We start from the raw sequence: 27,573 nt of genomic DNA on the forward strand, positions 1-27,573 counted from the left end.
TATATACCTCCTCTTTAAATACTTTGTGATCTAGAGATTTCCAGAATTTCACTATTCTCATGGATGAAATGCCTTCACATCTCAGTTTTTAAACAAACAGCCCTTTTATTCTGGGACTACGTCCCCAAGTTTAGTTGAAACACCACAATATCTATCCTATGTGCTTCAATAAGACAATTCTTCTCAGCAATAAGGAATATAGGCTTGACCTGTTTAGCTATTATTGATAAGTAAACACCCTCATCCCAGGAAACAGCCTGGTAAATCTCTTTTGAACTGCCTTCAATTTCCACACACTTTAAATTATACACAGTACTCCAGTTGCTAACATTTTGTGTTTCATGCACAAGAATACCCAGTTCTGTCTGTCCTACACATTTTTGCAGTCTGTCTCCATCTAAACAGTAGTGTCCTTTTGATTCTTCCTCCCAAAGTGCATGGCCTCACACTTTAATTTAAAGTCCATCCGCCAAGTTTTTGCCCACTGACTCGACCTACCTACTAACCTTTATAGATTTGTTATGTGTTCACTACAATATGCTCCGCCACCTTATTCTCCCCCGCTATCAGCAGAAAATTTGGATTGACTACATTCTGCCTTCCTTTTCTAGGTGATTTTCCCCAACTTGGGTCACTACTTGATAATACACAGTCTCCCCATTTAAATAAATGCCTTCCTCTAAGAAGGAGGAATCATTGAAACTCTATTTATCTAAAGGCAACATTTCAATTTGAATTTATCCATTTGAAATTTTAAGGTGCAGACAGATTCTCAGTTAGCAAAGAGGGTGAAAGGTTATCAGAGGTAAATGAATGTGGAGTTGAGATTAAAATTGGCTCAGCAATTGTAAGTGGCAGGGCAGGCCCGAAGGGCCAACTGGCCTATTCCTGCTCCTAATTTTTATAAAAGGCAAACACTTACTTCCTCTCTCAACAACTACTACAATTGTGATGAAGAACTTCTCATTTTCTGAATCCATGGCTGCAACCTGAAGCTTCCATGAAATCCAGCAAGAGTTCAAGGATACTTTCACATTTTCTATTCACACCATTTGAGACTAAAGCCAAATACTCACTGTGTCTCAATACTTTCAGGGCCTGACTCTGGAAAAGGGCAAAACTGCACCCAAACCTGCACTGATACAATACCTTACAAATGAAAAAGTTATAAATTCCTTTATCAAGCGAGAAATGGGCACAGATAGCTAATAGATGCAAAAAGAAGTTTCTATTGTCCATAACGAAGCAAAGTGAGAATGGGAAACACAAGCCACCTTTTTTTTTTTTTTAAATATTTGGCCAAGATGTTAATTTACTCAGATACCTAAAAAAAGTGACAAAAAACTGCTAGCGTGTCAAAAACAGAAACTGACAAACCCTGCTCGAGGCACATCACTTCCCTTACAACATGCCAATCTCACAAGGAACTTATAAAACACCCAAAATAGTTAGCCAACATCTTTGCCACATGAATATGATAGTATCCACAAGATGACGGCCACTTCAACATGAAGAAGGAATAAATACCAGGATAGCTGACAATTCTTAATAAGGAACCGAGAACAACGTACTCACACCCACAGTCAAATGGTGAGAGCTAACTCTCGGTAACGTACAGAGCTAAGTTCCAGATCTCTCAGATGTTCTAACAATTCAGTTCCTCTCTGGTCAAGGAAAAAGTGGCTGGTGTTGATGCATTAATACTTATTTACTAACTTTCTGGCTTTTCTATTTTGGAAAGCTTTAAAAAAGAAATCAAAGATCACAGTTTTCAAACCCAACTGTGGAATGCAAGTGTGGAACTCACTTCCCTATGAACCTGGACCACAGGAATTGCTTCAGTTCTGTGAAGAAGTGGAGGTTCGACTCACAGGTAGAGCAATGGGTCCCAAATTCAGCAAGGTGGAACAGGAACTGAACACCAGGCAAATCTAACCTGTGTCAGCTGTCAGGCAACCAAGTCAGTTAATCAGCCTCAAAGAGTCTGATTTTCTACAGTAAAAATATATTTTCATATGCATATTTGGTCTGGAGTTGTGAACACAAGGAATAGACACCAATTTTTTTTCAATTATGAATGAGTAGGACTGTCTACATAGGAAATTCTGTGTCACCGAGTTATGTTTCCTCGTGTAGCAGATGTTTTCAAAAGATGGAATTCATCCTTGAATTGAAGATGGCAGGCATTCCTTGTTGAATTCCTCTAGGTGGATACCTTGTGCAGAACATCTTTTAAGATGGGAATGCTGTTGAACATCAATGGACATACAATTGTTGCCAGAAGGCAGATCCAACTCCCATACCAAGGGAATCGCAACAATAGGCGATTTTCCTACTTCAATCACTGTTGACATGACATGAACAGCTTCCGTCTGAGTCACCACTGAGGACCTGCTTGGATTGCACTTTGTCTGGTTCAGGTAGTGCAACCCACCATCATCGGTGACCCCATCAGGGTTTCCATAAGGAGGAGAGGTTCGAGCGTTCTATTGATGCCATGGGCAATGCTGTTAGGAGTTCCCAATGCGAGTATAAGTGTAGTGACAAACTCAAAAGATGCAAATGCAGACTCCTGGGTGTACTGGCCAAGATATCTGTTTACTAATTGCGAAAAATACAACCAATGGTGCAAAAGCACCGCAACTTCCAACGGGCTCACCTACAACATTCAAAATCTGCCATTCTCTGTTCCAGAGAACACACTGATTGTTCTGCCATTCCTATTTTAAAGCAATAAACACTACCAATTTAAAAACCCTGTTTGTTTTGCCTTATCTTTCATAGATTTTCTATGCTAAAGAAGAGGGCTACTGATGGGTGGCTACACATGCTTTCCTATTAGTTCTCCTAGCATTTCTCTTTTTCAGGAGCAGGAATTTAAACCCAAGTCAATGGAAGGGGTGCAAGTGCTGCATTTGCAACGAAGACTGGGTTTGCAGACTTAGAGCTTTATAATTTCTCAGCATTTAAGAACAGAAAAGCCTGAAAGTTAGAAAGTGGACAATAAATGCTTCACCACCAGTCACTTCTTCCTTAATCAGAGAGGAATTGAATTTTCTTCAGCTCCTCTTTTTTGCCATATCCCATGCTTGAAGTTCTCCCTACTGGGGTCAATGTGAAGATTTGCTGCAGCAACAGGAAATTTTCACTGTAGCCCAGAGAGAAATATGATTTTGTTTCCTAGGCAGTCACCAGGGGACAGAGTTTACAAGAAGATACGGGTGACCATAGAATAACCCTGTTCCACGATTTTTCAAAATCTCATTTATTCTGCTAAATACAAAGGCAGGAACATGTCAAAGGAAAAATTAACCGAAATTCTACATACAAGATATGTTTGCTCATCTCCATGTCCAAGTCGACCGCCTTGGCCATGGCCACAGGTGTACACATGGCCTTTTTGGGAAAGGAACACTGAATGAAACTTGCAAAGCACAACCTGAAAAACAAGAAAGTCAAGATTTAAGTACAGGATGGTTACTTTACTCACTGCTCCCACTTTGCACTTCAGTAAAAGCTATCCAAGTTATACGCATAGAAAATAGGGGTAGGCCTTTCAGTCCACTTCACTATTCAATATGATCATGGCCGGTCATCCAACTTAGTAAGCTGCTCCTGCTTTCTCCCCATATCTTTGGATCCCTTTAGAACCAAGTACTGTATCTAGATCCTTGAAAACATTCAATATTTTAGCTTCACCACTTTGTGATAGAAAATTCCACAGGCTCACCCTTTCTGGGTGAAGAAACATTTCCTTCATCTCAGTCCTAAATGGCCGACACTGTAACCTTAAACTGTGAACTGTAAAGAATTCAGTCTCCAAAGGCAATATTAAAGAAGTAATTTCTGGTTCCAGATACAGTAACAAGATAATAAAACATTTTTTTAAAAAGCACAGCACAGCACAGGAACATGCCCTTCAGCCCACCATCTCTAATCCATGATGCCATTCCAAACTAATTCCATTTGCTTGCACATGATCTACATCCCTCCATTCCTGTCTGTTCATATCTTTTTAAATGCCTCTTAAACATTGCTATCATATCTGCTTCTGCCACTTCGCCAGCACTGCATTCCGGGCACCAACCATCCTCTGTAAAACAGACTCTGACATTTACTGATGTAATCTAACTTGTCTGCAGTTTTTTTCTACCTTTTTTTTAAATAAACGTAGTGGGAATATATTTGCTATTGTCTAATCCATATGAACTCCTCCAGAGTCTACAGAAGTTTGGAAAATTACCACTAATGCACCTAAAATTTCCCTGGCCACTTTCTTTAATACCCTGGATGCACATTATCAGGCTGTTGTGAATTATCAGACTTCAGTATTTATACAAATGATTTTGAGATAGTGTTGAGGGCAAAATCTCTAAATTTGCTGATGATACTAAGCTAGGGAGAATAGTGAATTGTGAGGATGACATGGAGCGACTTTCATCAGAAAAAGTTTCAAATTTAACTTAATTATTGCTTTTCCAAATATAAATACCCTTAACATGATTTGTTTGTTAATGCTACAAACAAAATCAATCTAGACCAGATTTATTGCTCATTTCCAATTGACCATTAGAAGGTGGTGAGGAGCTGTCTTGTTTGAATCACTACAATTCATGTAATGAAGGTTCATTCGCAGTGCTCTAAAGAAGGGACTTCCAGGATCCTCACCCAGGGGCAGGGAAGGAACAGTGACATAGTTCCAAGTCAGGACAGTATGCATCATTCAGGAGAACGTGCACGTAGTGATGTTCCTACGCATCTGCTGCCCTGGTCCTTCCCATGAGTAGATGGCACAGGTTCTGAAGGTTCCATTTAAAAAGAGTCTTGGTAAACTGCAGCAGTGCATCCTGTATACGGTACACACTGCTGTCACTGTGTGGCTATGTTGGAAGAATTCAGTTGGGTCGGAAAGGGAAGACCGTAACGAGGACGCAGAGGGCCCTCAGCATGATCTGGACAGGGTGGGAGAAGTGGCCAAAATCAATGGCAGATACCGTATAACTTGGATAAAAATGAGGTTATTCACTTTGGAAGCAAAAACAAGAAGGAAAATTACTACCTAAATGACTGCAAATTGGGAGGAGGGCAGTGTGCAATGGTACCTGGCTGTCCTTGTGAGCCAGTTGCTGAAGCATGCAGGTGCAGCAGTCGGTAAAGAAGGCAAATTGTATGTTGGCCTTCATTGCAAGAGTCTACGAGTCCAAGAGCAGGAATGTGTTGTTACAGTTATACAGGGCCTTGGTAAGGCCACACCTAGAATATCGTGTGCAGTTTTGGTCTCCTTTTCTGAGGAAGGTTGCTCTTGCTCTCAAGGGAGGACAGCAAAGTTGACCAAGCTGATTCCGGGGATGGCAGGACTGACGTATGAAGACAGATTGGGCTAGGTTAGAATTGTTTTCACTAGAGTTCAGACGAATGATGGTGGGTGGGGGCGGGAGCAAAATCCTGTAGAGGCTTATAAAATTCTAACAGGGCAAGACAGGGTAGATGTTCCCAATGGTGGGTGCATCCAGAACCAGGGATTACACTCAGAATTCAGGATAGACCATTTAGAACAGACAGGAGGAGACATTTCTTCAGCCAAAACGAGTGATGAGTCTATGGGAATTCATTACCACAGAAAGTAGTTGATGCCAAAACACTGGTATTCAAGGTGGTATTCAAGAGGCAGCTGGATAGCACAGTTGGGGCGAATGGGATCAAAAGGTTATGGGGAGAAAGCAGGATTAGGCTATCGGGTTGGACGATTGGATGTGATCTTGATGAATGGCAGAGCAGGCTCGAAGGGCCAAATGGCCTCTCCTGCTCCTAACCTCTGTTTCTATGTTAAGGTGGTAAATAGGGTGTGAATCAAGTGTGCGGCACGGTTCTGGATGGTCTTGAACTTTGACAGCTGGAGGAGAGTAATTACATGGCTAGTGCAGTTAGGTTTCTTTTCCCAGATTCATAGAGATGGATCGTATCAACTAAACCAGCAGTCACTGACCATCCATAAGTGCCTTCCCAAAAATGATGGGAAGCCACATTCTTAAACTACTGTAATCCACAGTTGGGAGGGGTAGGCTCACCAAAAGTGCTATTAGGAACAGAGTTCCAAGATTCATGGATATTGATAGCGAGAGATTCAGAACAGATTTACATCAAATCAGTGTCATGGAAACACCACCACTTAGGTTCACTTCCAACTCTCACCATCAGACAGAGAACTACATTGCCATTCCTTCTGCATCACTGGATCAATATCATGGGACTCCCTCTCTAACAGTGTCATGGCAATACCTACACCACTGACAGAATAGCAGTTTAAGTTAGCGCATCATCATCATCTTCAAGGACGACACCTCACAACCTATGTAGTAGTAGTAATAATATTAATACTAATAAAAAAAAGCAAGTTGCTGACAGCAGTTTATTTGGCTGTTCAAAACACACTGCAATTTAAAAAACAGTAAAAATCAATAAATCAGCAACTTCCTCCACACACACCATACCATAATGCTCTGGTCTGACTGATGGCATGCACCATGTCCAAATTATGTTAACATTATTTCCTTTTACAGCATTCAGCAACATTACCATCGATTGCGGACATTCCACAATTAGAATTTAAGTAGTCTGAATTGTTTGTTTGCCAAATTGTTTGACCAATTATATTAAAAATACTGCAACTTATGTGTCATTTCATACAAAGTCAACACAATGTACTGACCACTGGTACAAGAAAAGTTATAAATACTTGCATTTATTGAAAGAGGGAAATTTTAGAGATTTTAATCCTGTGGCTCACAGGACATTTGTTCTGTTTTGGTGTATAACCAAAAATAGTGGAGCACTGGTTGTGCGATTTCTTCAATAGTTAAAATATCTCATCCCTGAAATACGGCACCAGAAATATTCTTCAGATTGAAACTGATTTAAATGTTAAACTCAAAGAAACAATTACATCCACGCATCATCTCTGTCTCAGATTGTCTCCGTATGCTCTGAAGTACTTCAGAAACAATGAATTGCTCTGAATTGTAGCTATTGCTGCTTTGTGAGCAAATGCAGTAACCACTCTGTACAGAATGATCTGCAAACAGGAAAATTCTATCAATGATTTTTGAAGAGTTTTCATTGATGAGAAAGATACATTAGAATAAGGAGATCTCCTGTTGGTTGTGCTTCGGGGACCTTAGCATCTGTCCAAAGAAACAGGCAGGGCTGTCTAAACATTTTATCCAAAAGATTATACTTATGAAAATAGTCTGATGCATCCACCGACATTAATTGTTCAGGTCCTGAAGTTGAAGTTTAATCCATAAACCTCTAACTTAGAGGCAAGAGCACTATCAAGTGGGGCCAAACAGGCACAGCCACAATTTAATTGTCAAAAATCAAAATTATTAAATATCTGCAGAGCATCCTGCTATTCGGCATAAGAGAATTTAAAAAAGATTTTAAGCGCAGTAAAGTATCTGTACCTCCTTGATGTAGATCCCCGACCTGGAGAAGTAGTCCACAAGCTCAGGGTGATGCTTGCTTTGTTGGTTTCCATGACCAAGGGTAAAATTAGTGTTGTTACCCCAGGTATAGACTTCAGTGGGATCTGGAAAATAAATCTGAATATACATGTCAGAAATTCAAAAGCCAGTGAACCACATAAAAGTGGAACGTTGCAGAGCCTTAAAGTTAATATATTTATTATAGGAAATGCAACTTGCAGCAGACTAATGGAAATAAATCAAAAATTTCTGCAACATTAGAACTCTAAACAAACAGAGTTAGAGAATCATACACATCTTTGGTTAAATATCTTATGGTGCTTTTAGAATGTTGTGCCAATCCTGTTAAATTGCTAAATGTCTTAACCAGCCAAGAGGAAAAGCAAATGGCCTGTTGCCAGCATCTGCTAATGCCAACTGAAGGTCACCATATCCTTCATTTCCTCCCTCCAAGAAACCATCTCATGTCATCAGCATTTCCCCAGTCTTTGCTAGGCTTTCAAACAAACTAGTCACAAAGCAAATCATGACCTTCGTATTGTAAATCACTGGCAAAGAACATCAAGTTGCATTTTTAAACTAGCCTTGGGTTTGCTATGTTGGTGGCATAAAAAGTACAAATTTATTTTTAAAATGTCACTAACCACTGTTCTAATTCTGTTAGCATCTGCAGCAGATAATTAGTATTACGTACACTGAATTTCACAAAAGGCTCTTGTGGCACAGTGGTAGCATCCCTTCCACTAGGGCAGGAGACCCTGCTTTGAGTCCCACCTGCTCTAGTGGTGCAGTATGACATCTCTGAACAAGTTGGTTAGAAAATATGCACTGACGATTTCAGGCATTTAGTTAAAATTAACCTTTAGAATTCAGTCATATTACTTATAACTAATACTGAAAGGATTTTGCAAGTATTTTAAAATTAAAAATAAAACAATAATTCAATGTTTAGTTTATTTTAAAACTTTAAGCCGATATACCCAAAGATTGAGAAAGAGGTGAGAATTATACCAGTCTTTCTATAAGCCACATGTGACGGTCTATCTTTCATGGCCAGGTCTAGTGTAGATAAGCCTTCTTTATCTTGTATATGGAGACTACTCCCATGCTGCAATAAAAAAAGTAAAAAAGGACAGACCAGAAACCATTAACATTGCATGTTTTAAAAGCAGGAGACAAGCAAATTTATTTTAACGTACAATGAAAATGAAATCAGAGACAAAAGTCAGTGAAGTTTTAAAAAATTATTTAAAGTTACATTTAGTACTCTTGAAACCTTGCTACAATTATAGCAACTAGATCATAGAAAGGAGTCTTACAACCAGAATTAGTTTTAATTGGGTTATAGTCACATCATCCCACCCTTTCCCCATATCTCTTTGCAAATATCCTTTATACCAATCCAATATTTTTTTGGGTGACTTTCAGTCTATGCCTCTGCAGCCATTTGCCATGAAACAGTTGGTGATGCAATTGGTGTGTGTCTGGAAACAATTTGTTCCCAATTACAAATCTAAGTCATATCTCTCTGCGATTGTTCATGAAAGCAACAATTCACCGTTATTCCCACAAAACCTTGCGTTCTTTTGGAAAATATTCACAATGTCCAATAGAATTCCCTAATTTTCAACACTTAGCAGCCATAACCCCACATTCGTGCTAGGATTCTCACAATTCACTCTGGCATTTCTTAAAAAAAAAGATATAAAAATAGAAGTCCATATTGAGATGGAATGTGCTAACTGTACATTAAATAGTGGCTTATAACCAGCATATTACTTCTGTGATTTAGTGTTCAAGACCTCATAAAACCTTATTTGTGTGTCTTTTCGGCAGGTTGGAAATCTGCATCCAGACCACTCAAACGTTACAGAATTTAAAATTCCTAAAGGCATGGACTGACACTGTAATGCAGAAAGGCTGTTTTCCTTACTGGTGGGGATTAGAATCAAGGAATATGTTCGCAGAACAAAAAACAGAACTCATTCAGTACTGAGATTGAGAATGAACTTCTTTACTCAGAAGGTGGTGAATTTTTGGGCATTCTCTACCCAAGAGGGTTGTGGAGGCTGAGCCATTAAGTAAGTTCAAAACAGAGATTGATTGGTTTCTTGTCAATAATGAAAATCAAGTTAAGTGAAATACCACATCGAGGTAGATAATCAGCTGTGGCTGAGGACGGCAGAGTAAGCTTGAGTAGCTGAATGACCTACTCCTATGATCCGATGCTCTCAGACTTCCTATTGCCCGAGAAAGTTTAACTATTTATCAAATGCATTCCTCTCATTTTTTTGAAATATGAAATGAATTTTTCATTTCATCGCATTTTCCCCAACACTAGTCTGGTAACCCATTTCAGAAACACATGAATTCTGGCTCCTACTTACTAAATTACCTATAATAAAAGCAAAATGCTACAGACACTTGAAATTGAAAACGAGCAGAAAATTCTGAAGAAACTTAGCAGCTTTGGCAACATCTGTGAAGCGAGAAACAGAACCAACGTTTATTCCAATATAACTTCTTCAGAAGAAAGCACTGTTTTGAAGAGTCATCACATCGAACTTGAGACATTAACCAAATTGCGGAAGTTGGTCACGTCAGCAAATTTCAAATATTGCTCCTATGTCAATGTCCTACGTGCAATCAAAAAGTGCTGCGCTGACCAACAATTATATCCCTAGAAGTAAAAATTATCCTTCTACATTTATTCTATGCTTTTACTGGCTGAAGGATCTGTCTATCCACGTACACCTGTTACAAAAATCAGGGTATTTGTGCCATCTGAACATTGTCTATTATAGTTAATGACGGTTTGACAAAGAAGAAAACTTACGACTCTCTTCCAATTTGAGAGAGATTGAAGAATCTCAGAAAAAATGCACAATACTGCCCCCTCAGCAATACTGTCCAGAAATACATAACATTTGTTCATGGCTCCACATACAGTGATAACACTCTGGTCTACATCGATAACTCTTGACAACCATTATTATCTTCAAGTTGTTAAAATCTCTTTCTGACATACACTACTGGACAAGCCAACATTTCTACCAACTGAATATATCTCCCCCACTCCCTGCCTCGTTTCACTGGTAGCCGTATCTGCAGTTGCCAAAGCCCCAGTTTTGTAATTTGTTTCCTAAAAGTTCTCCATCACCCTTTCCTCTTTAAGACACTCCTTAAACCACACTCCCTTCCCTCAAGCTTTTGGTCATCTGATTACTGTTTCATGTGGCTGAGTGTCAAACTTTGTTTGATAAAGCTCCTGTGAAGCACTTTCAGATGCTTTATCATATTAAAGGATAATTTGCCATTGTCCTAAACTTAACTTTGGTAATTAATATTTTCCAACTAAAGTCATTAGACACCAGATTGAGACAAGGATTTACATTTCCTAGATCTGGTGGGAGATCTCTTTCTTCCAAACATCATATTACAGAAACAGAAGTTGCTGGAAAAGCTCAGCAGGTCTGGCAGCATCTGTGGAGGAGAAAACAGAGTTAATGTTTCGGGTCCGGTGACACTTCCTCAGAACTCAAAAAAATTATTGTATATTACAAAAACTGGTAAAGGTGTTTTTCCTTCCTTGAAGTTCCAGAAACATCTGGGATATTGGCACAACCACAGACCTGTTGCAACAAAACTAAATTAGACTATTAATACATGTGCAAACATAACAAAATAGTACCTTGAGAAGAAACATAGCGCAATCAATGTGTCCATAGAAGATGCTTCTGTGCAGAGCTGTCCATCCAGATTCCTTATCTTTCACTGAAGGGTCAGCCCCTTTCTTTTCAATGAGCCAATCCAAAACAGATGTTTTCCCACAAGATGCAGCCATGTGTAGAACCGTTCTGCCAAAGCTATCCTTCAGGGAAGCTGCATTGTAGCAATATGATGAAAGGAACGCTTTGTTCTGACATTCAGTTCCCTTGGTCATCACTGAAATCACATCAAAGGCATGCTGTAGAGAGCGGCACTTCGGAGTGCAGTCTGCTGTCACAGAATTCATCCTGTGCCCACTTCCAGGTCTTCAAAAAAAGCCTTAAATTCCAGTGAAGACTATGGAACTTAACTGCCTGGTAAATGTACTAATCAAAGTGCTAGATTTGTGCTGGTGTTATAAAAACACTGCACTCTAGCAATCTATCCTTTGTTACATTAGTTCAATTCATGACAGCAGTGCTGGTTTAGTTAGAGGAATAATCCTCGAAAGGTATAAAATACTACTTTATTGCTATTAAATAGACAAAAATAGAAATTTATTTGTAATATTTGTATGGAAAATAAAAACTTCTGTAAGTTTCCAGTCAAAATAGAGCCACACTCTCCTGAATGTCATTCCTCTGTAGTCAGCCACCAGAGGGGAAGGGAAGCTCCCCACAACTCCTTTCTTGCTTAAGCCTCCATAATTGTAAGTGCCACCTGTAAAAGTAAATTTAAAAAAAAAATCAATACTTACAATATTTCAACCTTGCTGATTTACTAGACAAATTCCTCGCTTACCAACTTATTTTAAATTCTAAGAGCTAGGATGACTCATTGAGTGTCTAAAAAAAGTTCATATATATAGGCAAATATAAGCAGAAAACAAACATTTAGTACATTAAAACCATTACAGTGGAATGAAATAAAACAAAAGCTCAGTGGACCAATGTGCAGAATTTCAATGTAATTTACTGAACAAATTCTGGAAACTGACAACAAAAAGCTGAAATGAAAACAAGAGGGATCAGAAATATGCACCAAATTGGCAACATGTAGAGAGGGAGAAACATAATTAAAGTTTCATATGACTTATTTGAAATTTCAAATTTATCTTCAGACACAAGCTGCCGGGCCTTTTTCAGTCCAGAAATGTTGCCAGCGCTGAGTATTTCCAGCATTTTCTATTATTGTTTCAGATTTCGAGCATTTGTATTTTGCTTTTTGATAAGAATCGGCAACTATGGCTACTACACTCATTCAATATTATGACATTCTGAATGAACCAAGAACCTTTCCAAAAATAGAACATTGGAACCAACATTTTTTCTTTTCTTTTTACACACAGCATAAAATATTACAGTGTTTGGAAGACTGACCTAATCTTTCATTCTGTTAATCAGTCACAAACCAGAAAAGTACCGCTCTCAGATTATTCTTATCATTCAATGCTATCTTTAATGGGTATCTTCATTTAAAATATAAAAAAGATTCTATCCAAACGTATGTGATATAAATAGAAACTGATTTTAAAAAAAACGGCACGCAAGAAAATACAACTGTATGAGAGAAATTTGCACAAAAAAGTCAACTTGATTTAAGGGTATAAGTAAGCCAAATCACAGTTCAATTTTCAGGATGAAATCGGACAGACAGGTCTTCCAAGTAATACTAGTCAAGATTACAGTAAGGTTTAAGTTATTTCAGTATCCCTTAGTCTACCAGGCTTCACTTGTCACCAAAGCCTGTGTACTATGTGGTGTCATGGAACTACTTATAGCTATATAGAGGAGAAAAAAAAAATAGATTTAGTGTTTTTCCACTGTTGCATTACAACTGGTCATTAATTTTGTGCTATTCAGAAACTCAGCCAAGTGTTTTTTTTATACAAGCCCAGTACTACACTCCAGGCTTTAGTCTTCTAAAAAGGAATGCTTTTCATTTGTTTTTAAAAAGTACAGCACGAATTATGCCATTTAAAGGGAATTAGTCACATGATTACCTAATCAGTGCCTGAGTTACAAATGAATTCCTTCTCTTATACAAACTGACTTACAAACATACTCAAGTCAGAACACAATACAGAATATTAGAAACTGAGAAATTACTGGCAAAGCTCAGCAGGTCTCACAGCATCTGTGGAACCAAGGCAGAGGTAGCATTTTGGGTTAAGCATCCTTTCCTCAGAACATAACATTATACAAACGTGTTACGGCTGTTATGTACGTTGGATCTTTGAAATATAAAATGAAAACATCCCAAGACACAATAATGCAGCATTATAAAACAAGATGGAAGACTTGGAAGAGTGAGAGAGCTTGGTCCAGAAGCCAAGGTAACTGAAAACAAAGCAAGTGATGGGGCACACCATCCTAGTTGCCCTTGAGAAGATGAATTGCCTAATTGAACTACTGCAGTTCATTTGCTGCTGATACACGCATAATGCTACTTTCAAGGGTGTTCTAGGATTGTGACCCAGTGACATGGAACAGCAATACACTTCCAGGTCAGGATGATGGGCACCTTAACTCCATAAGAAATAGAAGCAGAAGTAGGCCATTCAAACCATCACATCTGCTACACCATTCACTAAGATCATGGCTGATTGAATAATCCTCAACTACAGTAACTTGCCTTTTCTCCAAAACCATTATTCCCTTACCAATAACAAAAAAAAAGTCTACCTCAGTCTTGAATATACATAAACGATCAAATCAAATAGCAAAGAATTCCACAGATTCACCACCACTTGGGAAACAAAATTCCTGATTTCAATCTCCCTCTTATTGAGACTATTGCCCTTTAGTCCTAAATCCCTCAACTGCAAATAACTTTTCCATATAACTTGTTGGGTTCCCTAAAAACCTTATATGCATCAATAAAGTCGCCTCTCATTCGTCTCAACTTCAACCTATTCAATCTCTCCTCAGAAGAGGGTCGGGGCGAAGTAATAAGGACAGGAGCTCAGTGGATCTCAGATTGGAATGTCAGTGAGCTTGTTATTTCTAAACGCCTGCGCTGACAATGACAACACCTTCCATCATTTTAATATCATCAAGAGTAAACTGATGAGTTGGTAATTGACGAGGTCCGATTTGTTCTGATTTTTTTTTTGGTACAGGATGTACCCGAGCAGTTTTCCACACTGTCAGGTAGATGCCAGGTTTAGCAGCTGTACTGAAAAGCTTGGCTGAGGAGCACAAGTCTTCAATACTATTGCTGGAATGTTGTCAGGGTCCAAAGCCTATGCAGTATGTAGTGCCTTCAACAGTTTCTTTATATAATACATAGAGATCCAATTTGGCTGAGGACATGTATTGGTGATGCTGGAGCCTGTGCAAGGAAGCCCAGACGTACAGCCCCGCTTTGATGACATTGCTAGCTCAGCCTTTGACCAACTGAGGAAAACGTTCTCAAGCCCAAGACAAATGTCATAGTTTGCCAAACAGAAATGATCCCGGTGCTATTACGTGCTCACATACAAGAGACTCAGATGTGGACGCCTGGAGTGAATACTTTAAAAAACAGTGGACAAGTACAAGTATTCACAAGATCCTCCAAATCCTGTAACTAGAAAGCAGGCCCAATAGCAGAGTTTTTTTAACAAGTCAACATATCCAGTACCAAAGTACTAATCACTCAAGACCAACTCCACATGTCATTCATACGACTGACAGCAAGATCTTAAAGCAAGCATTCTAATCAGAACTCATTTGCAGCAGGACATTTCCAAGAGGACAGCAGGGGCATCTGGAGAACACTGAAAAGGTCAAACATTCGTTCCAACTACTGGGAATCTTTGGACTGTGACACCCAAAATGGAAACGGCTTATTAGGGAAAGCAACAAATACAGACTTGACCAGGAGCACAATAATAAAATCTAGACTGATAACAGACAAATCTCCAAACATTTCATCTGCTTGACTCTAAAGTACTACCTGCTTCACATGCGACACAATTTGCTGATCTTGCATTGAACTTCGCAGCCATCTGCCTCCCCATCAAGATTGAATGGAAGCGAATCAATATTGATCCCAAGTGACTTGCCTTAGGACAAGACTTGTGCTTCTCTTTTGTACTTTGTTATGCAAATAGGGAAATTAACCTCTTCACTAACTATTGCAGAAAATCAATTTAGATGAGCTGGGTATAAAATAAAATTGAAGGCAACCGATCTGAGGCAGGGTCACCAGGCCCGAAACGTTAACTCTGTTTTCTCCCTTACAGATGCTGCCAGAGCTGCTGAGCTTTTCCAGCAGTTTTTTTTTGTCCCCGACTTACAGCATCCACAGTTCTTTTGGTTGTTTATAATTAGTATGCTTTGATCTTTACTAGATCAATATCCTGGAGTCTCCAACACTGGAGCACACAATAAAGGATTAGCAGACCATCATGACTTACAACTTTCTTCTTGGCAAGTAGGGATGATCAATAAATGCAATCATGTCAACATATTCAAATGCTAAATTTAAGAAGCTTCAAACTGACCATATTAATCCTTTGAAATTTACAAAGCAAGTTAAATTTAAAGGGATGGATATCAATTATTGTAAAATTGTTACTTTGCATTTCCTTTCCTTGTAGGTAAACTAGGAGAGTAAATCAGTCAGTCAAAATACCCTTCAATGTGTTCTGGTAGATATATTATACAAATATTTGCAATGCACAAGTACCTGTGAATGATTATGGAGGGAGACCTAAAAGTCAAAGTAAACAAAATCACTGAAAGTCCCAAATCTACATGAAACAATTAAGGCTTCAGAAATACTTTATCAGCTGTAAAATAATGTAAAAATCATGAACATTATTCTTAGATCATGCAAGCCACATCTAAACTAAATGTGGCCAGTTCTTGTTACTTACATACAGCAGGAATTAAGTTTCTAAAGTGTGCATAATGAAGTGGACAAGAACAAACACCTGGTCTTAAAGGCTCTTTGCTGTCAAGATAGGGTCCACAGGTTAGGGATAGTTTTGATATTTGAATACAGAGAAAACAACAACAAAACAAAATTGAAATTTTAAAGTTAATTTATTCTGTCTAAATTTATATCTTACTGGAGATGGATAGCAATGAGAAACTCTAATAAATGTAAAACATGTAGGGCAAATCAGGTTACATGCCAAGGAGATGTTTTCAGTTTTGTCTTTTCAACATATTACCAAAGCACGTAGAGAGCATAGGTTCCCTGCAGACATTCAAATGATATGTTGGTATATTCCCAAAAGAGGAAATTTCAAGTTTTAAAAAGCAGACTGCAGCATCAAAAGCAAGATGAAAGATCTTTAAATTATCAACAGGGATTATCTTTTGACTGATTTCCATAAGTCTTTCTCAGAGGTCAAATGTTGCATTTAAAGTTTTGGCAAAGAACTGTAGCTCAGGTTGTGGATGAGCTTGTTGACTTGCTGGCCGAGCTGGCTTGTTTTTGTCCAGACATTTCATCACCATGCTAGGTGACATCATCGGTGCAGCCTCCAATGAACCAATGTTATTCTACTCCGTTTGGAATTTATACTGTCTGGTCCAGTATGGCGAGTACTGTCATTTTCGGTTTCAATCTGTATGCATTTGTATATGGCGTCCAATTCTACATGTTTGTTGACTGAAGTATGGGTGGAGAACCATGCCTCTAGGAATTCCTAGATGTGTCTATGTTTGGCTTGGGCTACTATGGTTACCTTTTCCCAGTTAAATTGATGGCCTTTCATTGTCTGAATGTACAGATACCAAGGAGAGTTTGTTGTGCTGTTTTGCTACTAGCTGATGTTCATGTATTCTGATGGCTAGTTTATTTCCTGACTGTCCGATGTAATGTTTGTGGCAGTCAAGTGTGGTATTTTGTAAACCACATTCGTTCTGCATGTTGTGAAAATGTGGTCTTTAATCCTGGAGTGTTTGTCATAGAGTAGCTGTGGGCTTATGGTCCACCATGATTCCTAGTGGTCTTAAGAACTTTGTTGTTAGTTCCGATATGTTCTTGATGTAGGGCAGTGTGGCAAGTGTGCTAAGTCATACTGTGTCCTCCTGTTGTCTGTTTAGTAGACATCTGTGGATGAAGTTGTGGGGATATCAGTTTAAAGCAAGGATCTCAAAAGTGTTCTTCCTCTTTCCTGAGTAGTTCCAGAGTGTTGCCGTGTGTCCTGACTTGTTTAAGTAGCGTCCTAATACAACTTTGTTTGTGGATGTTGGGCTGGTTGCTGTGGAAATTGGGGATTTGATCCATATGGGTTGCTTTTCTGTATACTGAAGTTTGGAACTCTCCGTTTGTCAATCGCTCTTACATTATTTAAATGGACCCCAGACACAGTGCAATACTCCAGAACTACACAGGAAAGGGTAAGAACTGGACCCCATATACAAACCCATACAGATCAAAACCAGAAATGACACTACTCACCATAACGGACCGGACAGTATAAAACTCCAAGCAGCATAGAATAATATCGCTTCAAAGGCTCCACTAATGCTGTCACCTAGCATGGTGTCGAAACATCTGAACAAAAACAAGCCAGCTTGGCAAGCAAGTCAACAAACTCATTGAATGTTACATGTCTATGGGGAGGATCATAAAGGAGTATAGGACTAGGCAAAGTCAGGGGCTTTCAACGAAGCATTTCAAGTCTGAACACAAAATAGTTCAAGTTCTTCTGAAAGATCACCTGATGCTTTCAAGATGTGTTATTAAACACTGAAAAAAAGAACAAGACATCTCCATGCCCTTTGAATGTCATAGAACAACAAGGGCAGAATTACTGCTGCTAATCATTTTGAACAAGTAGTGAAACTGAGAAGCAGAAAAGCTATGAACAGAATCTTGATTACACCACATTTGGAATGCGATCCTTGGTTAGGCTACAGCTGGAGTACAATATGCAGTTCAGGAATCAATATAAGATAGATATGATAGCACTGAAAAGGGTGCAGAGATTTACCAGGATGTCACCTGGGCTGGACAGTTTTAGTTGTGGAGCGATTGGATAGACTGGACTGTTTTCCTTGGAGGAAAGGAAGTGTGATCGATAACCAGGGGGTCTAGAATTCAAGGGGCAGGGGTTTAGAGGGGACAAGAGGAAACATGTTTTCACCTGATGTAGTAAATATGAAATTCACCTTTAGAAGGATGCTAGAGGCGTAAAATCCTAATACCATTTAAGTGGTATTTAGATGCTTGTCTTGGTATTGCAAGTATACAAGGCCATCAGCCAAATGCTGGAATTAGGAGTCAGAATAGTTAGGTTGTTGTTTTTGACTGATGTAGACTCAGTGGGCTAACGGGCCTTTTTTTCCCCCGTGATATCAGCCTCTGTATCTATAGCTTTGAGTCTGTTCCAACATTTAATAGGGTTACAACTCATTTGATTGCAAGCATCCTCGATTAGTTTCAAATAGTTTCCAAGGAGAGGAATGAAGTGGGTAGCTGGGGGATGAGTAGATTTCACAATAGAAACCAAAAAAAAGGCTTCAGCAAAAAGATTTATAAATATGTCTACAGGCTATTTATTGTTATGTGCTGATCTATAATAACAATGACTTAATACTTAAAATATTGGTGAATTAAAGCTTACAAAAACATTGCAATCCTTTTCAGATCAAGTTTGAAAAGGTGTCAAACAAGGCTTTATGAACTCAAAGTTCATATCATTCAGCAAGAATCTGTTCAGGCGAATTTACATGTTATCCAAGTCTAAATGTAGATTGGTTACAGGATGCTTCGTGAACAGAGGAGCTGAGTGTAAAGCTGGGCACTGTGGAACGGCCAGTGTTTAGTCCAATCACTAACTTTAGGGCAAATAGAACAGGAACAAATTTCCTAAACGCTTAGTTGACATTTATTTCAACAACTTGTGGCATTCCTTTTAGGGCTCAGCCATGAGTAACAATAAGAGGGAAATATCTTCCTTTTGACTGTCCAGTTGACTGACTGGGGAGATGGCGATGGCGATGGGAGTGGTAATACCATGCAGAATCTCAGTTTAACATTCGAGGTACACTATCTTTCTCTTAATTCCCCTACTCTGGCTGGGGAATTTCAAATGTCCACCACAAGAGTGCACAGAAGCAGCACTACTGATTGATCTGATCAAGTCCTAAAGGACAATCACTGCGAGACTGGGTCTGCATCAGGTGGCGTGGGAAACAACAGGTAAAAACATACTTGACCTTGATTTCACCAATCTGCATGCCAAAGACGCATCTGTGCATGACAGCATCAGCAAGAATGACCACATGGAAGCAAGGTTCTGCCTTCACCTCAAGAATACCTTACATGTTGTGCTGAGTTTGGGCTCCATAAGAGCCTCTTGGCTCATGTCTTTATTACAATCTTGGTTCAAGCTTGACGAGGACAGCTGAGATCCTGAGGTGAGGCAAATGTAACTCCCTTCATATCAAGACCATGTTTGATTGAGTGTAGCATTCAGGAGCCCTAACAAAACTGGAGTCAATGGAAATCAGGGAGAAAACTCTTTGTTGGTTGTAGTCGTACATGACAAAAAGGCTGATTATTCGGATTGTCTTTCAACAATCATCTCAGATCCAGAAAACGTCTGCAGAAGTTGCTCGGGGTAGTGTCTTGGGCCAACCACCTTCAGCTGCTTCAAAAAGCCTTTCTTCCACCAAAGGACAGAAATGGGGATGTTTGTGGACAATTGCACAATGTACAGCACCATTCGTGACTGTTCAGGTACTGTAATCAATTGTAGCAAGACTGACAACATCCAGGCTTGGAATGAAAAGTGCAAAGTAACATTTGCAACAGACAAATGCCAGCCAATGACCATCTCCAACAGGACAAAATCTAATCTTCAAACCTTTACATTAAATAGAATTATCATACTGAATCCACCAATATCAAAATCTTAGGGTTACCATTGACCAGAAACTCCAGTGAACGCACCACAGAAGCACAGTGGCTGAAGAGCAGTTCAAAGGTTAAGAATAATTTGTAGAACTCTTGCCCCAGAGTGCAGTGCAGGCAGAATCAGTCAACAGATTCAAGAAGGAAATGGTTATGTTTCTGATGAAAAGTGGTTATAAAGGCAATGTGGAAAGTGGTCTTGAGATCTGAATAAGATCAGCCACGATCATGTTAAATGGCAGAGTGGACTTGAAGGGCTGAATTGGCTACTCCTGCTCCTAATTTCTATATACCTATGTTTTTTAATGTAACCATCCTGCAGCAAATAACTCACGTTCTGACTGCCCAAAGCCTATCTACCATCTAAGGCATAGGTCAGGGCTGTGATGGAATAATCCCCACTTGACTGGATCAATGTAGCTCCAACATGGAAATATGACATCAAGGTTAAAACAGCACACTTGACTGGCACCACATCCACAAGTATCCCCACTCCCTCCAGCACCAGTGCTCATTAGCACCAGTGTGTACCATCTACAAGATGCACTGTAGAAATTCAGCAAAGCTGCTTAGACACACCTTTCAATCTCATGATTATTTCTATCTAGGCCAACAAGGGCAGCAGTTACACTGAAATGCCACTTATAGGTTAATTTGCCTTGGGGATAACTTTGCAGGGCTGAAGACAACAGGAAAGAACAGCAACATTAAAACAAAAAAGAAAAAAAGGACTGCAGTTTAAAGTTAAACTTATTTCTAAATATGAACCTTTAGCTTGGGGCTGTTTGTGCATCTCCTCTGGAGTGAGTGCTCCACTGCTTCAGTGGTGCATCATAATGTCTCTAGAAAGACTGATTAGAAAATATCCGCAATCTTTCTGGCAACTCCTGCAATTATGTTTGTGCAAAAAGTAATTTTTCACTTTCCATTGAATTCAACTGGGGAAGTCAAGGGGGGAATCCTGGAATGGCAGTACACAGTCTCCATAAATTTTGTATAGGTTTGGAGATGCATGACTCAGAGTATTAAAGCAACATCAGCACAGCAATTACAAGTGAAAAGCCCAAGTGAATCTATTTTCGATTCATTCAAGGGATGTGGGCAATGCCAGGGTTTATTATCCTACAGAAGATGCTAAGAAGGGAGTTCCAGGATTCTGATCCAGCAAGTGAAAGAATGGCAATATTGTTCCAAGTCAATACTATCACTACATCTCAGTGGTGATGTATATGAAAGTGGAATGTATGGATGAGGTGCCAGTCAAGTGCCCTCTTTTCCCTGGAGAGTATCCAGCTTCAAATGTTGTTCAAACAGCAATCACTCAAACAAGTGGAAAATATTCCATTACACTGCTTATCTTTATGGTGCAAGGCACAAATCAGAAGTCAGTTACTCAGCACAGAATTCCCTCCATAAGTTTAGTCAACCACAACTTGCAGGATGTTGACACTAAGAATTCAGCAATGGTAAGGGCATTGCACAAAGGAAAATGGTTAGATTCACTCTTGTTGCAGATGGTCATTGCATGGCATTTGTTTGGTGTGATTGTGACTTGCCACTTTGATGAACTCATACAGGAATGTGGCCTACATCTTGCTGCATATTGATATTGGCTAATTCAGTATTAGAGATGTTGCAAATGAAGCCAAATTTTGTGCATCAGAAAATATCCCCACTTCTGATCTTAATGATGAAGAGGTTATTGATGAAGCAACTGAAGAATAGGGTAGTGTCCTGAGGCCCAACTGAGGAAACCCTGCAGTGATTCTCTGTGGTGGAGACGATAGACCTCCAATGATGCTAACTACCTTCCTTTGTGCTAGGTATGACTCCAAGCAGAGAGTGACTTTTTCCACCCGATTCCCTCAGTATCTGCTAGGATGGAGTCAAGAAACAGCAAGGAATTATTGCTGGAGTGGTTTATAGGCCAAACAGTGATGGTAGAGGGGCATGCAGCAAGAATAATGTAGTAGTCATGGATAATCCAACTATCTGTCTCTCATGTAGTGTCTTATCAAAAGGTGAAGTTGACGACAAAGTGACAACATCAAATGTATTGTCCTTATCTGGACATCTCCGAAAAAATTCAATCCAGTTGGTCAGATATGACCTCCCTTTTAAAAAGAAAAATGCTGACTGGAGTAATTAATCCCTACCTCTGGGTGCAGATTAATTCTGTCTAATTCTTCCAATCAGTTCCCTGCCACCAAGATTAGACAGACTGGTGTGTAGTTTTCTGGTTATCCCTTGCTCCCCTCCAGAATAACAGTACCACAGTGGCTGTCTTGCAGTCCTCTGGCACCTCATGTAGCCAGTGTAGATTTGAAAGATTATGGCCAATGCCTCTGCTATTTCCTCCACTGCCTCCTTGAACAGCCTGGAATACATTTCATCCCATTACTTAGAACCACCTTTCTACACTAACTTCTTTAAATGTACATGGACCTTCTACAAATCAAGAAAGCCTCCTCTAATTCCTCTAAACTCCAATGAAAACAGGCCGAACGTACTTATCCTCCCTTCAAGACAATCTCTCCACACCTGTTATCAGCCCAGTCAACCTTCCCTGGACTGCTTCCAATGCCAGTACATCTTTCCTTCAATAAGGCACCAAAAAGTGTTTAGTTTTCCGGCTGTGGTGCGAGTGATGCCTTGCATAGTTTCAACAAGTCTCTATTTTTAATCCCAGAAGGATCATCAGACACGAAACATGATTTCTCTTCACAGATGCTGTGAAACCTGCTGAGTTTTTCCATCAAGTTCTGTTTTTTGTTTGATTTACAATATCCACAGTTCTTCCAGTTTTTCCCTCTTTACTTTCACATTGGATTCATTTTGAAAGGCTGCAAATGTGAGCCCACTCCAAAGGATGAAGAGGAAAAAACAGGGACCCGCAAATCTGTTAGTCTGATGTAAGTAGTACTGAAAATACTAGAATTTGGAGTTAAAGGTCATGATTATCGTTATTGAGAAAATAATCTGATTAGACAATTAGCAAGGATTTATGAAGGGAAACCTGATTGCAGATTTTTTTTTAAAGCATATTACTAGCAGTCAATGCAGGGGAAACCAGTAGATGTGGTGTATTTGAATTTTCAGAATGCTTTTGAGTTCCACAAAGGAAGTAGGCGAACAAAATTAAATTCCCTGGGATTAGGAGTAAAACATTAGCATGGCTAAACGTAATATCTCCAAGTTCACACATGATACAAAACTAGGTGGGAATGGGAATTGTGAGAAGGATACAAAGAGGCTTCAAGGGATTTAAACATGCTGAATGAGACTAAAAGACCATAAGACATAGGAGCTGAAATTAGGCCTTTCGGCCTAGAGTCTGCTCTGCCATTCAATCATGGCTGATACGTTCCTCAACCCGATTCTCCCGCTTTCTATCCGTAACCCTTGAGAATCAAGAACCTATCTCTGTCTTAAATATATTCAAATGATCTGGCCTCCACAGCCTTATGTGGCAGTGAATTCCATAGATTCACCACTGTCTGGCTGATGAAGTTTCTCCTTATCTCTGTCTTAAAAGATCTCCCCTTTACTCTGAGGCTGTGCCCTCAGGTCCTAGTCTCTCCTACAAATGAAAACATCTTCCCAATATCCACTCTGTCCAGGCCATTCAGCATTCTGTAAGTTTCAATTAGATGACCCCTCATCCTTCTGAACTCCAATAAGTATAGTTCCAAAGTCCTCAAACGTTACTCTATGTTCAGCTTTTCATTCCTGCGATCATTCTCATTAACCTCCTCTGGCTCTGGAGCAGGTTCAGTACGTCGCTGCTGAGATATGGGGCCCAGAACTGCACGCAATACTTCAAATGTGGCCTGGCCAGAGCCTTATAAAGCCTCAGTAATATATCCCTGCTTTTCTCTTCAAGTCCTCAACATAATTGCCAACATTGCATTTGCCTTCTTGATTATTAACAAAACCTGCAGTTCACGTTGAGAGAATTCTGGACTAGAACTCCCAAGTCTCTTTGCACTTCAGACTTCTGAATTTTCTCCCCATTTAGAAAACAGTCCATGCTTTTATTCTTCTTACCAAAGTACATGACTTCACACTTTCCCATGTTGTACTCCATCTGCCACTTCTTTGCCCACTCTCCTAACTTACCCAAATCTTTCTGCGGCCTGCCCACCTCCTCAATACTACATGCCCCTCTACTTATCGTCATATTGTCTGCAAACTTAGCCAGAATGCCCTCAATTCCTTCATCTAGATCATTAATGTATAAAGTGAATAGTTGTGGTCCCAACACTGACCCTCGTGGAACACCACTTGTCACCAACTCTTATCTTGAGAAAGACCCTTTTATCCCCACTCTCTGGCTGTCTGCCTGCCAATCTCCTATCCATGCTAGCACCTTGTCTCTTACACCATAGGCCCTTATGTTACTCAGCATCTTGTGCAGCACCTTGTCAAAGGCCTTCTTGAAGTCCAGGTAGATGATATCCATTGGCTCTCCTTGGTCTACCTTACTTGTTACTTCCTCAAAGAATTCTAGCAGATTTGTCAGGCATGACCTCCCCTTGATGAAACCATGCTGACTTTGCCCTACTTTACCATACACTACCAAAGATTCAGAAATCTCATCCTTTACAATGGACTCCAAAATCTTACCCAGGACCGAGGTTAGGCTAAACAGTCAATAATTTTTCATCTTTTGCCTTACTCCCTTTTTAAACAGGGGTGTCACATTAGCCCTTTTCCAGTCCTCTGGGACCCTCCCTGGCTAGCGATTCCTGAAAGATCACCATTAACACTTCCACTATCTCCTTTAGAATACTGGGGTGTAGTCCATCTGGTCGAGTTTATTTATCCACCTTCAGGCCAAATCAGCTTTACTAGCACCTTTTCATTGGTGATGGCCACCATACCAGCTCTGCCCCCTAACTCATGAATTTTTGAGAGATTACCCGTGCTTTCCACCATGAAGACCAGCACAAAGTAGTTATTCAGTTCCCAGTTGTTTCCCCACTATTATCTCTCCACTGTCATTTTCCAGTGGCCCAATATACACTTTTGCCCTTTAGATATATAAAGAAACTCTTACAGTCTCCATTTATATTACTGGCTAGCTTACTCTCATATTTAACCTTCTCCCTCATTTTTTTTTGTTGCCCACTAAGCTTCCTGGTCCTCTTGTTTCCCTCTGCCCTTCGCCAAGTTATATGCTTTCATGCTATCCTGGCTTCCTTGGTCAGCCATGGTTGCCTCATCCTCCCTGTACCATGCTTCTTTTTCCTAGGGATGAATGAATTAAGAGAGTTAGGAGAGTTAAGAACATGACAAATGGAACAGATCTAGCTAAGTATGATGCAATCTAATTTGGTAAGAGGAACAAAATGCAGTGTATTACTTTCAGGTGAAAAGCAGAAAACTGCTGATCTCCAAAAGACTAAGATGTCCTTGTTCTTAAGCCACAAAGTGAGTATGCAGGTACAGCAAGCAATTCAGATAGCAAACAGTGAGCTGTCCTTCAGAACAAAGAACAATACAACACAGGAACAGGCCCTGAGGCCCACCAAGCCTGCACCAACAAATTTTGCTCTTCCATATCAAAAAACTTTCTTCGCTTACAGGATCTTTATCCCTCTATTCCCTACCTAATCGTGTATTCATTCAGGTGCTTCTTGAATGCTGCTGTTGTATCTCTTTCCAGCAGCTTCTCTGGCAGCACTTTACAGGCACTCAAACTTTGTGTGAAAAACATGCTTCACGCATCTCCTTTAAACTCCCTCTGTTCATACCTTGAGCCTGCGTCACCTAGTAATTGACCCCTCCACCCTGGGGGAAAACCTCATACTTTCCATTCTTATTATGTACTTCACAATCTTGTAAACTTCTATTTGGTCATCCCTCAACCTCCTGCATTCCAGTGAAAAGAAACTCAGTCTATCCATCACTTAAAATTCCCCATACCAGGCAACATTCTGGTAAACCTTCTCTATACTGTCTTCAGAGCATCCACATGCTTCTCATTGTGTGGTGATCAGAACTGGATGCAATATTCCAAGTGTGGCTTAACTAAAGTTCTGCAAAGCTGCACCATAATTTGTCTATCCTTGTACTCGATGCCCCTTCTAATGAAGGCAAGCACGCCAGAGGCCTTTACTATCTTATCTACTGCACTACCACCTTTCGTGATCTGTGGATCTGCACACCAATACTCCAAAGGGTTCTACCATTAACCACAATTTCCACCTGTACTTGACCTTCAGAAACAATGCATCACCTCACATTTGTCCAGATTAAACGCTGCTATTATTTTGCCCATACATCTAACTGATCTATTTCTGCTGTATCCTCTGACAATCCTCTTCATTACGTATAATCCCAGCAATCTTTGCATCATATGCAAATTTACTATTTAGGCCTCCAAAATCATTTATATAGATCACAAAAGTCCAATCACTGACCCTTGTAGAACCACACTAGTCACAGCTTTCCTTTCCTAAAAGCATCCTTTTACAGCTACCCTCAGTCTCCTAATGACTAAGTCAGTTCTGTATCCATCTTGCCAGCTCACCCCGATACCATGTGACTTTACCCTTTGTACTAGTCTGCCATGGGGTCCTTGTCAAAGGTTTTACTGAAGTCCATGTCAACATCACTTTTCCCATAATCATCTCAGTTTTTTGAGGAGGTGACAATCAAGAAAGTGAGACATGACCTTTCTCACAAAAAAACCATGCTGTTTATTGCTAAAATCAGTCCATGTGTTTCCAAATGCTTATAGATCTTGTCAGAGAATCTTTTCCAATAATTTCTCTACTACTGAGACTAACAGGCCTTTAATTTCCTGGATTATCCCTGTTACTTTTTTTAAAAAACGGGACAACATTAGCTATTCTCCAGTCCTCTGGGATACAAAGATGTCTGTCAATACTCCTGCAATTCGTTCTCTCGCCTCCCTCAAAATTCTGGTATAGATCCCATCAGGACCCATTATCTATCTTAATACTTTTTAAGAACCACACATCTCTTCCTTTTTAATAGCGACTTGGCTTAGAAATTCAACACTCCCTTCCACCAATTCCTTCTCTTTGGTGATTACTGTTAAAGACCTCTGGCCCCACACATACATTCCCTCCTTAGTTCTCAAGTGGGCCAACCCTTTCGCTGGCTACCTTCTAGCTTTTTCTATGTATATAAAGACTTGAGATTCTCCTTAATACTGTTTGCTAGCAACTTTTCATGACCTCTTTCAGATCTTCTATTTCCTTCCTTCAGCATAAGAGGATTTGAGTATAGGAGCAAAGTTGTCCTGTACCATTGAATCAGAACACTGGTGAGACCATACTTGAAATATTCTGCGCAGTTCTGGTGCCCTTTCCTAAGGAATTATATACTTTCCGTTGACAGAAAGCAAAAGAGGTTCATATTCCTTGGACAGTGGGCCTATTTTCTGAAAACAGAATACAGGCCAAGTCTCTTCAATCTGGAGTTTCAAAGAATGATGTGCACTCAAAATTAAACATAGCAAAATTCTTAAACTGATAAACAGAGTCGA

The 27,573-nt window shown here is 39.7% G+C and overlaps 1 protein-coding gene across 2 annotated transcripts in view; it reads right to left on the reverse strand.

Moving 5' to 3' along the window:
* The window catches only part of ibtk (inhibitor of Bruton agammaglobulinemia tyrosine kinase), a 120,617-nt gene that overhangs the window by 82,107 nt on the left and 10,937 nt on the right, over positions 1-27,573 (reverse strand). Inside the window, exons 2-5 of one of the 2 annotated variants that reach the window (XM_059645276.1) lie at positions 11,176-11,912; positions 8,496-8,592; positions 7,464-7,588; positions 3,329-3,439 (exon numbers count right to left, since the gene is read on the reverse strand). In XM_059645276.1, coding sequence (XP_059501259.1) covers positions 3,329-3,439; positions 7,464-7,588; positions 8,496-8,592; positions 11,176-11,499 — 657 coding nt within the window. In that variant the 5' untranslated portion in view covers positions 11,500-11,912. The remainder of the gene's footprint in view (positions 1-3,328; positions 3,440-7,463; positions 7,589-8,495; positions 8,593-11,175; positions 11,913-27,573) is intronic. The other variant, XM_059645277.1, reaches the window with a different exon arrangement.

The sequence above is a fragment of the Stegostoma tigrinum genome, chromosome 4, assembly GCF_030684315.1.
Source record: "Stegostoma tigrinum isolate sSteTig4 chromosome 4, sSteTig4.hap1, whole genome shotgun sequence".
Lineage (NCBI taxonomy): Eukaryota > Metazoa > Chordata > Chondrichthyes > Orectolobiformes > Stegostomatidae > Stegostoma > Stegostoma tigrinum.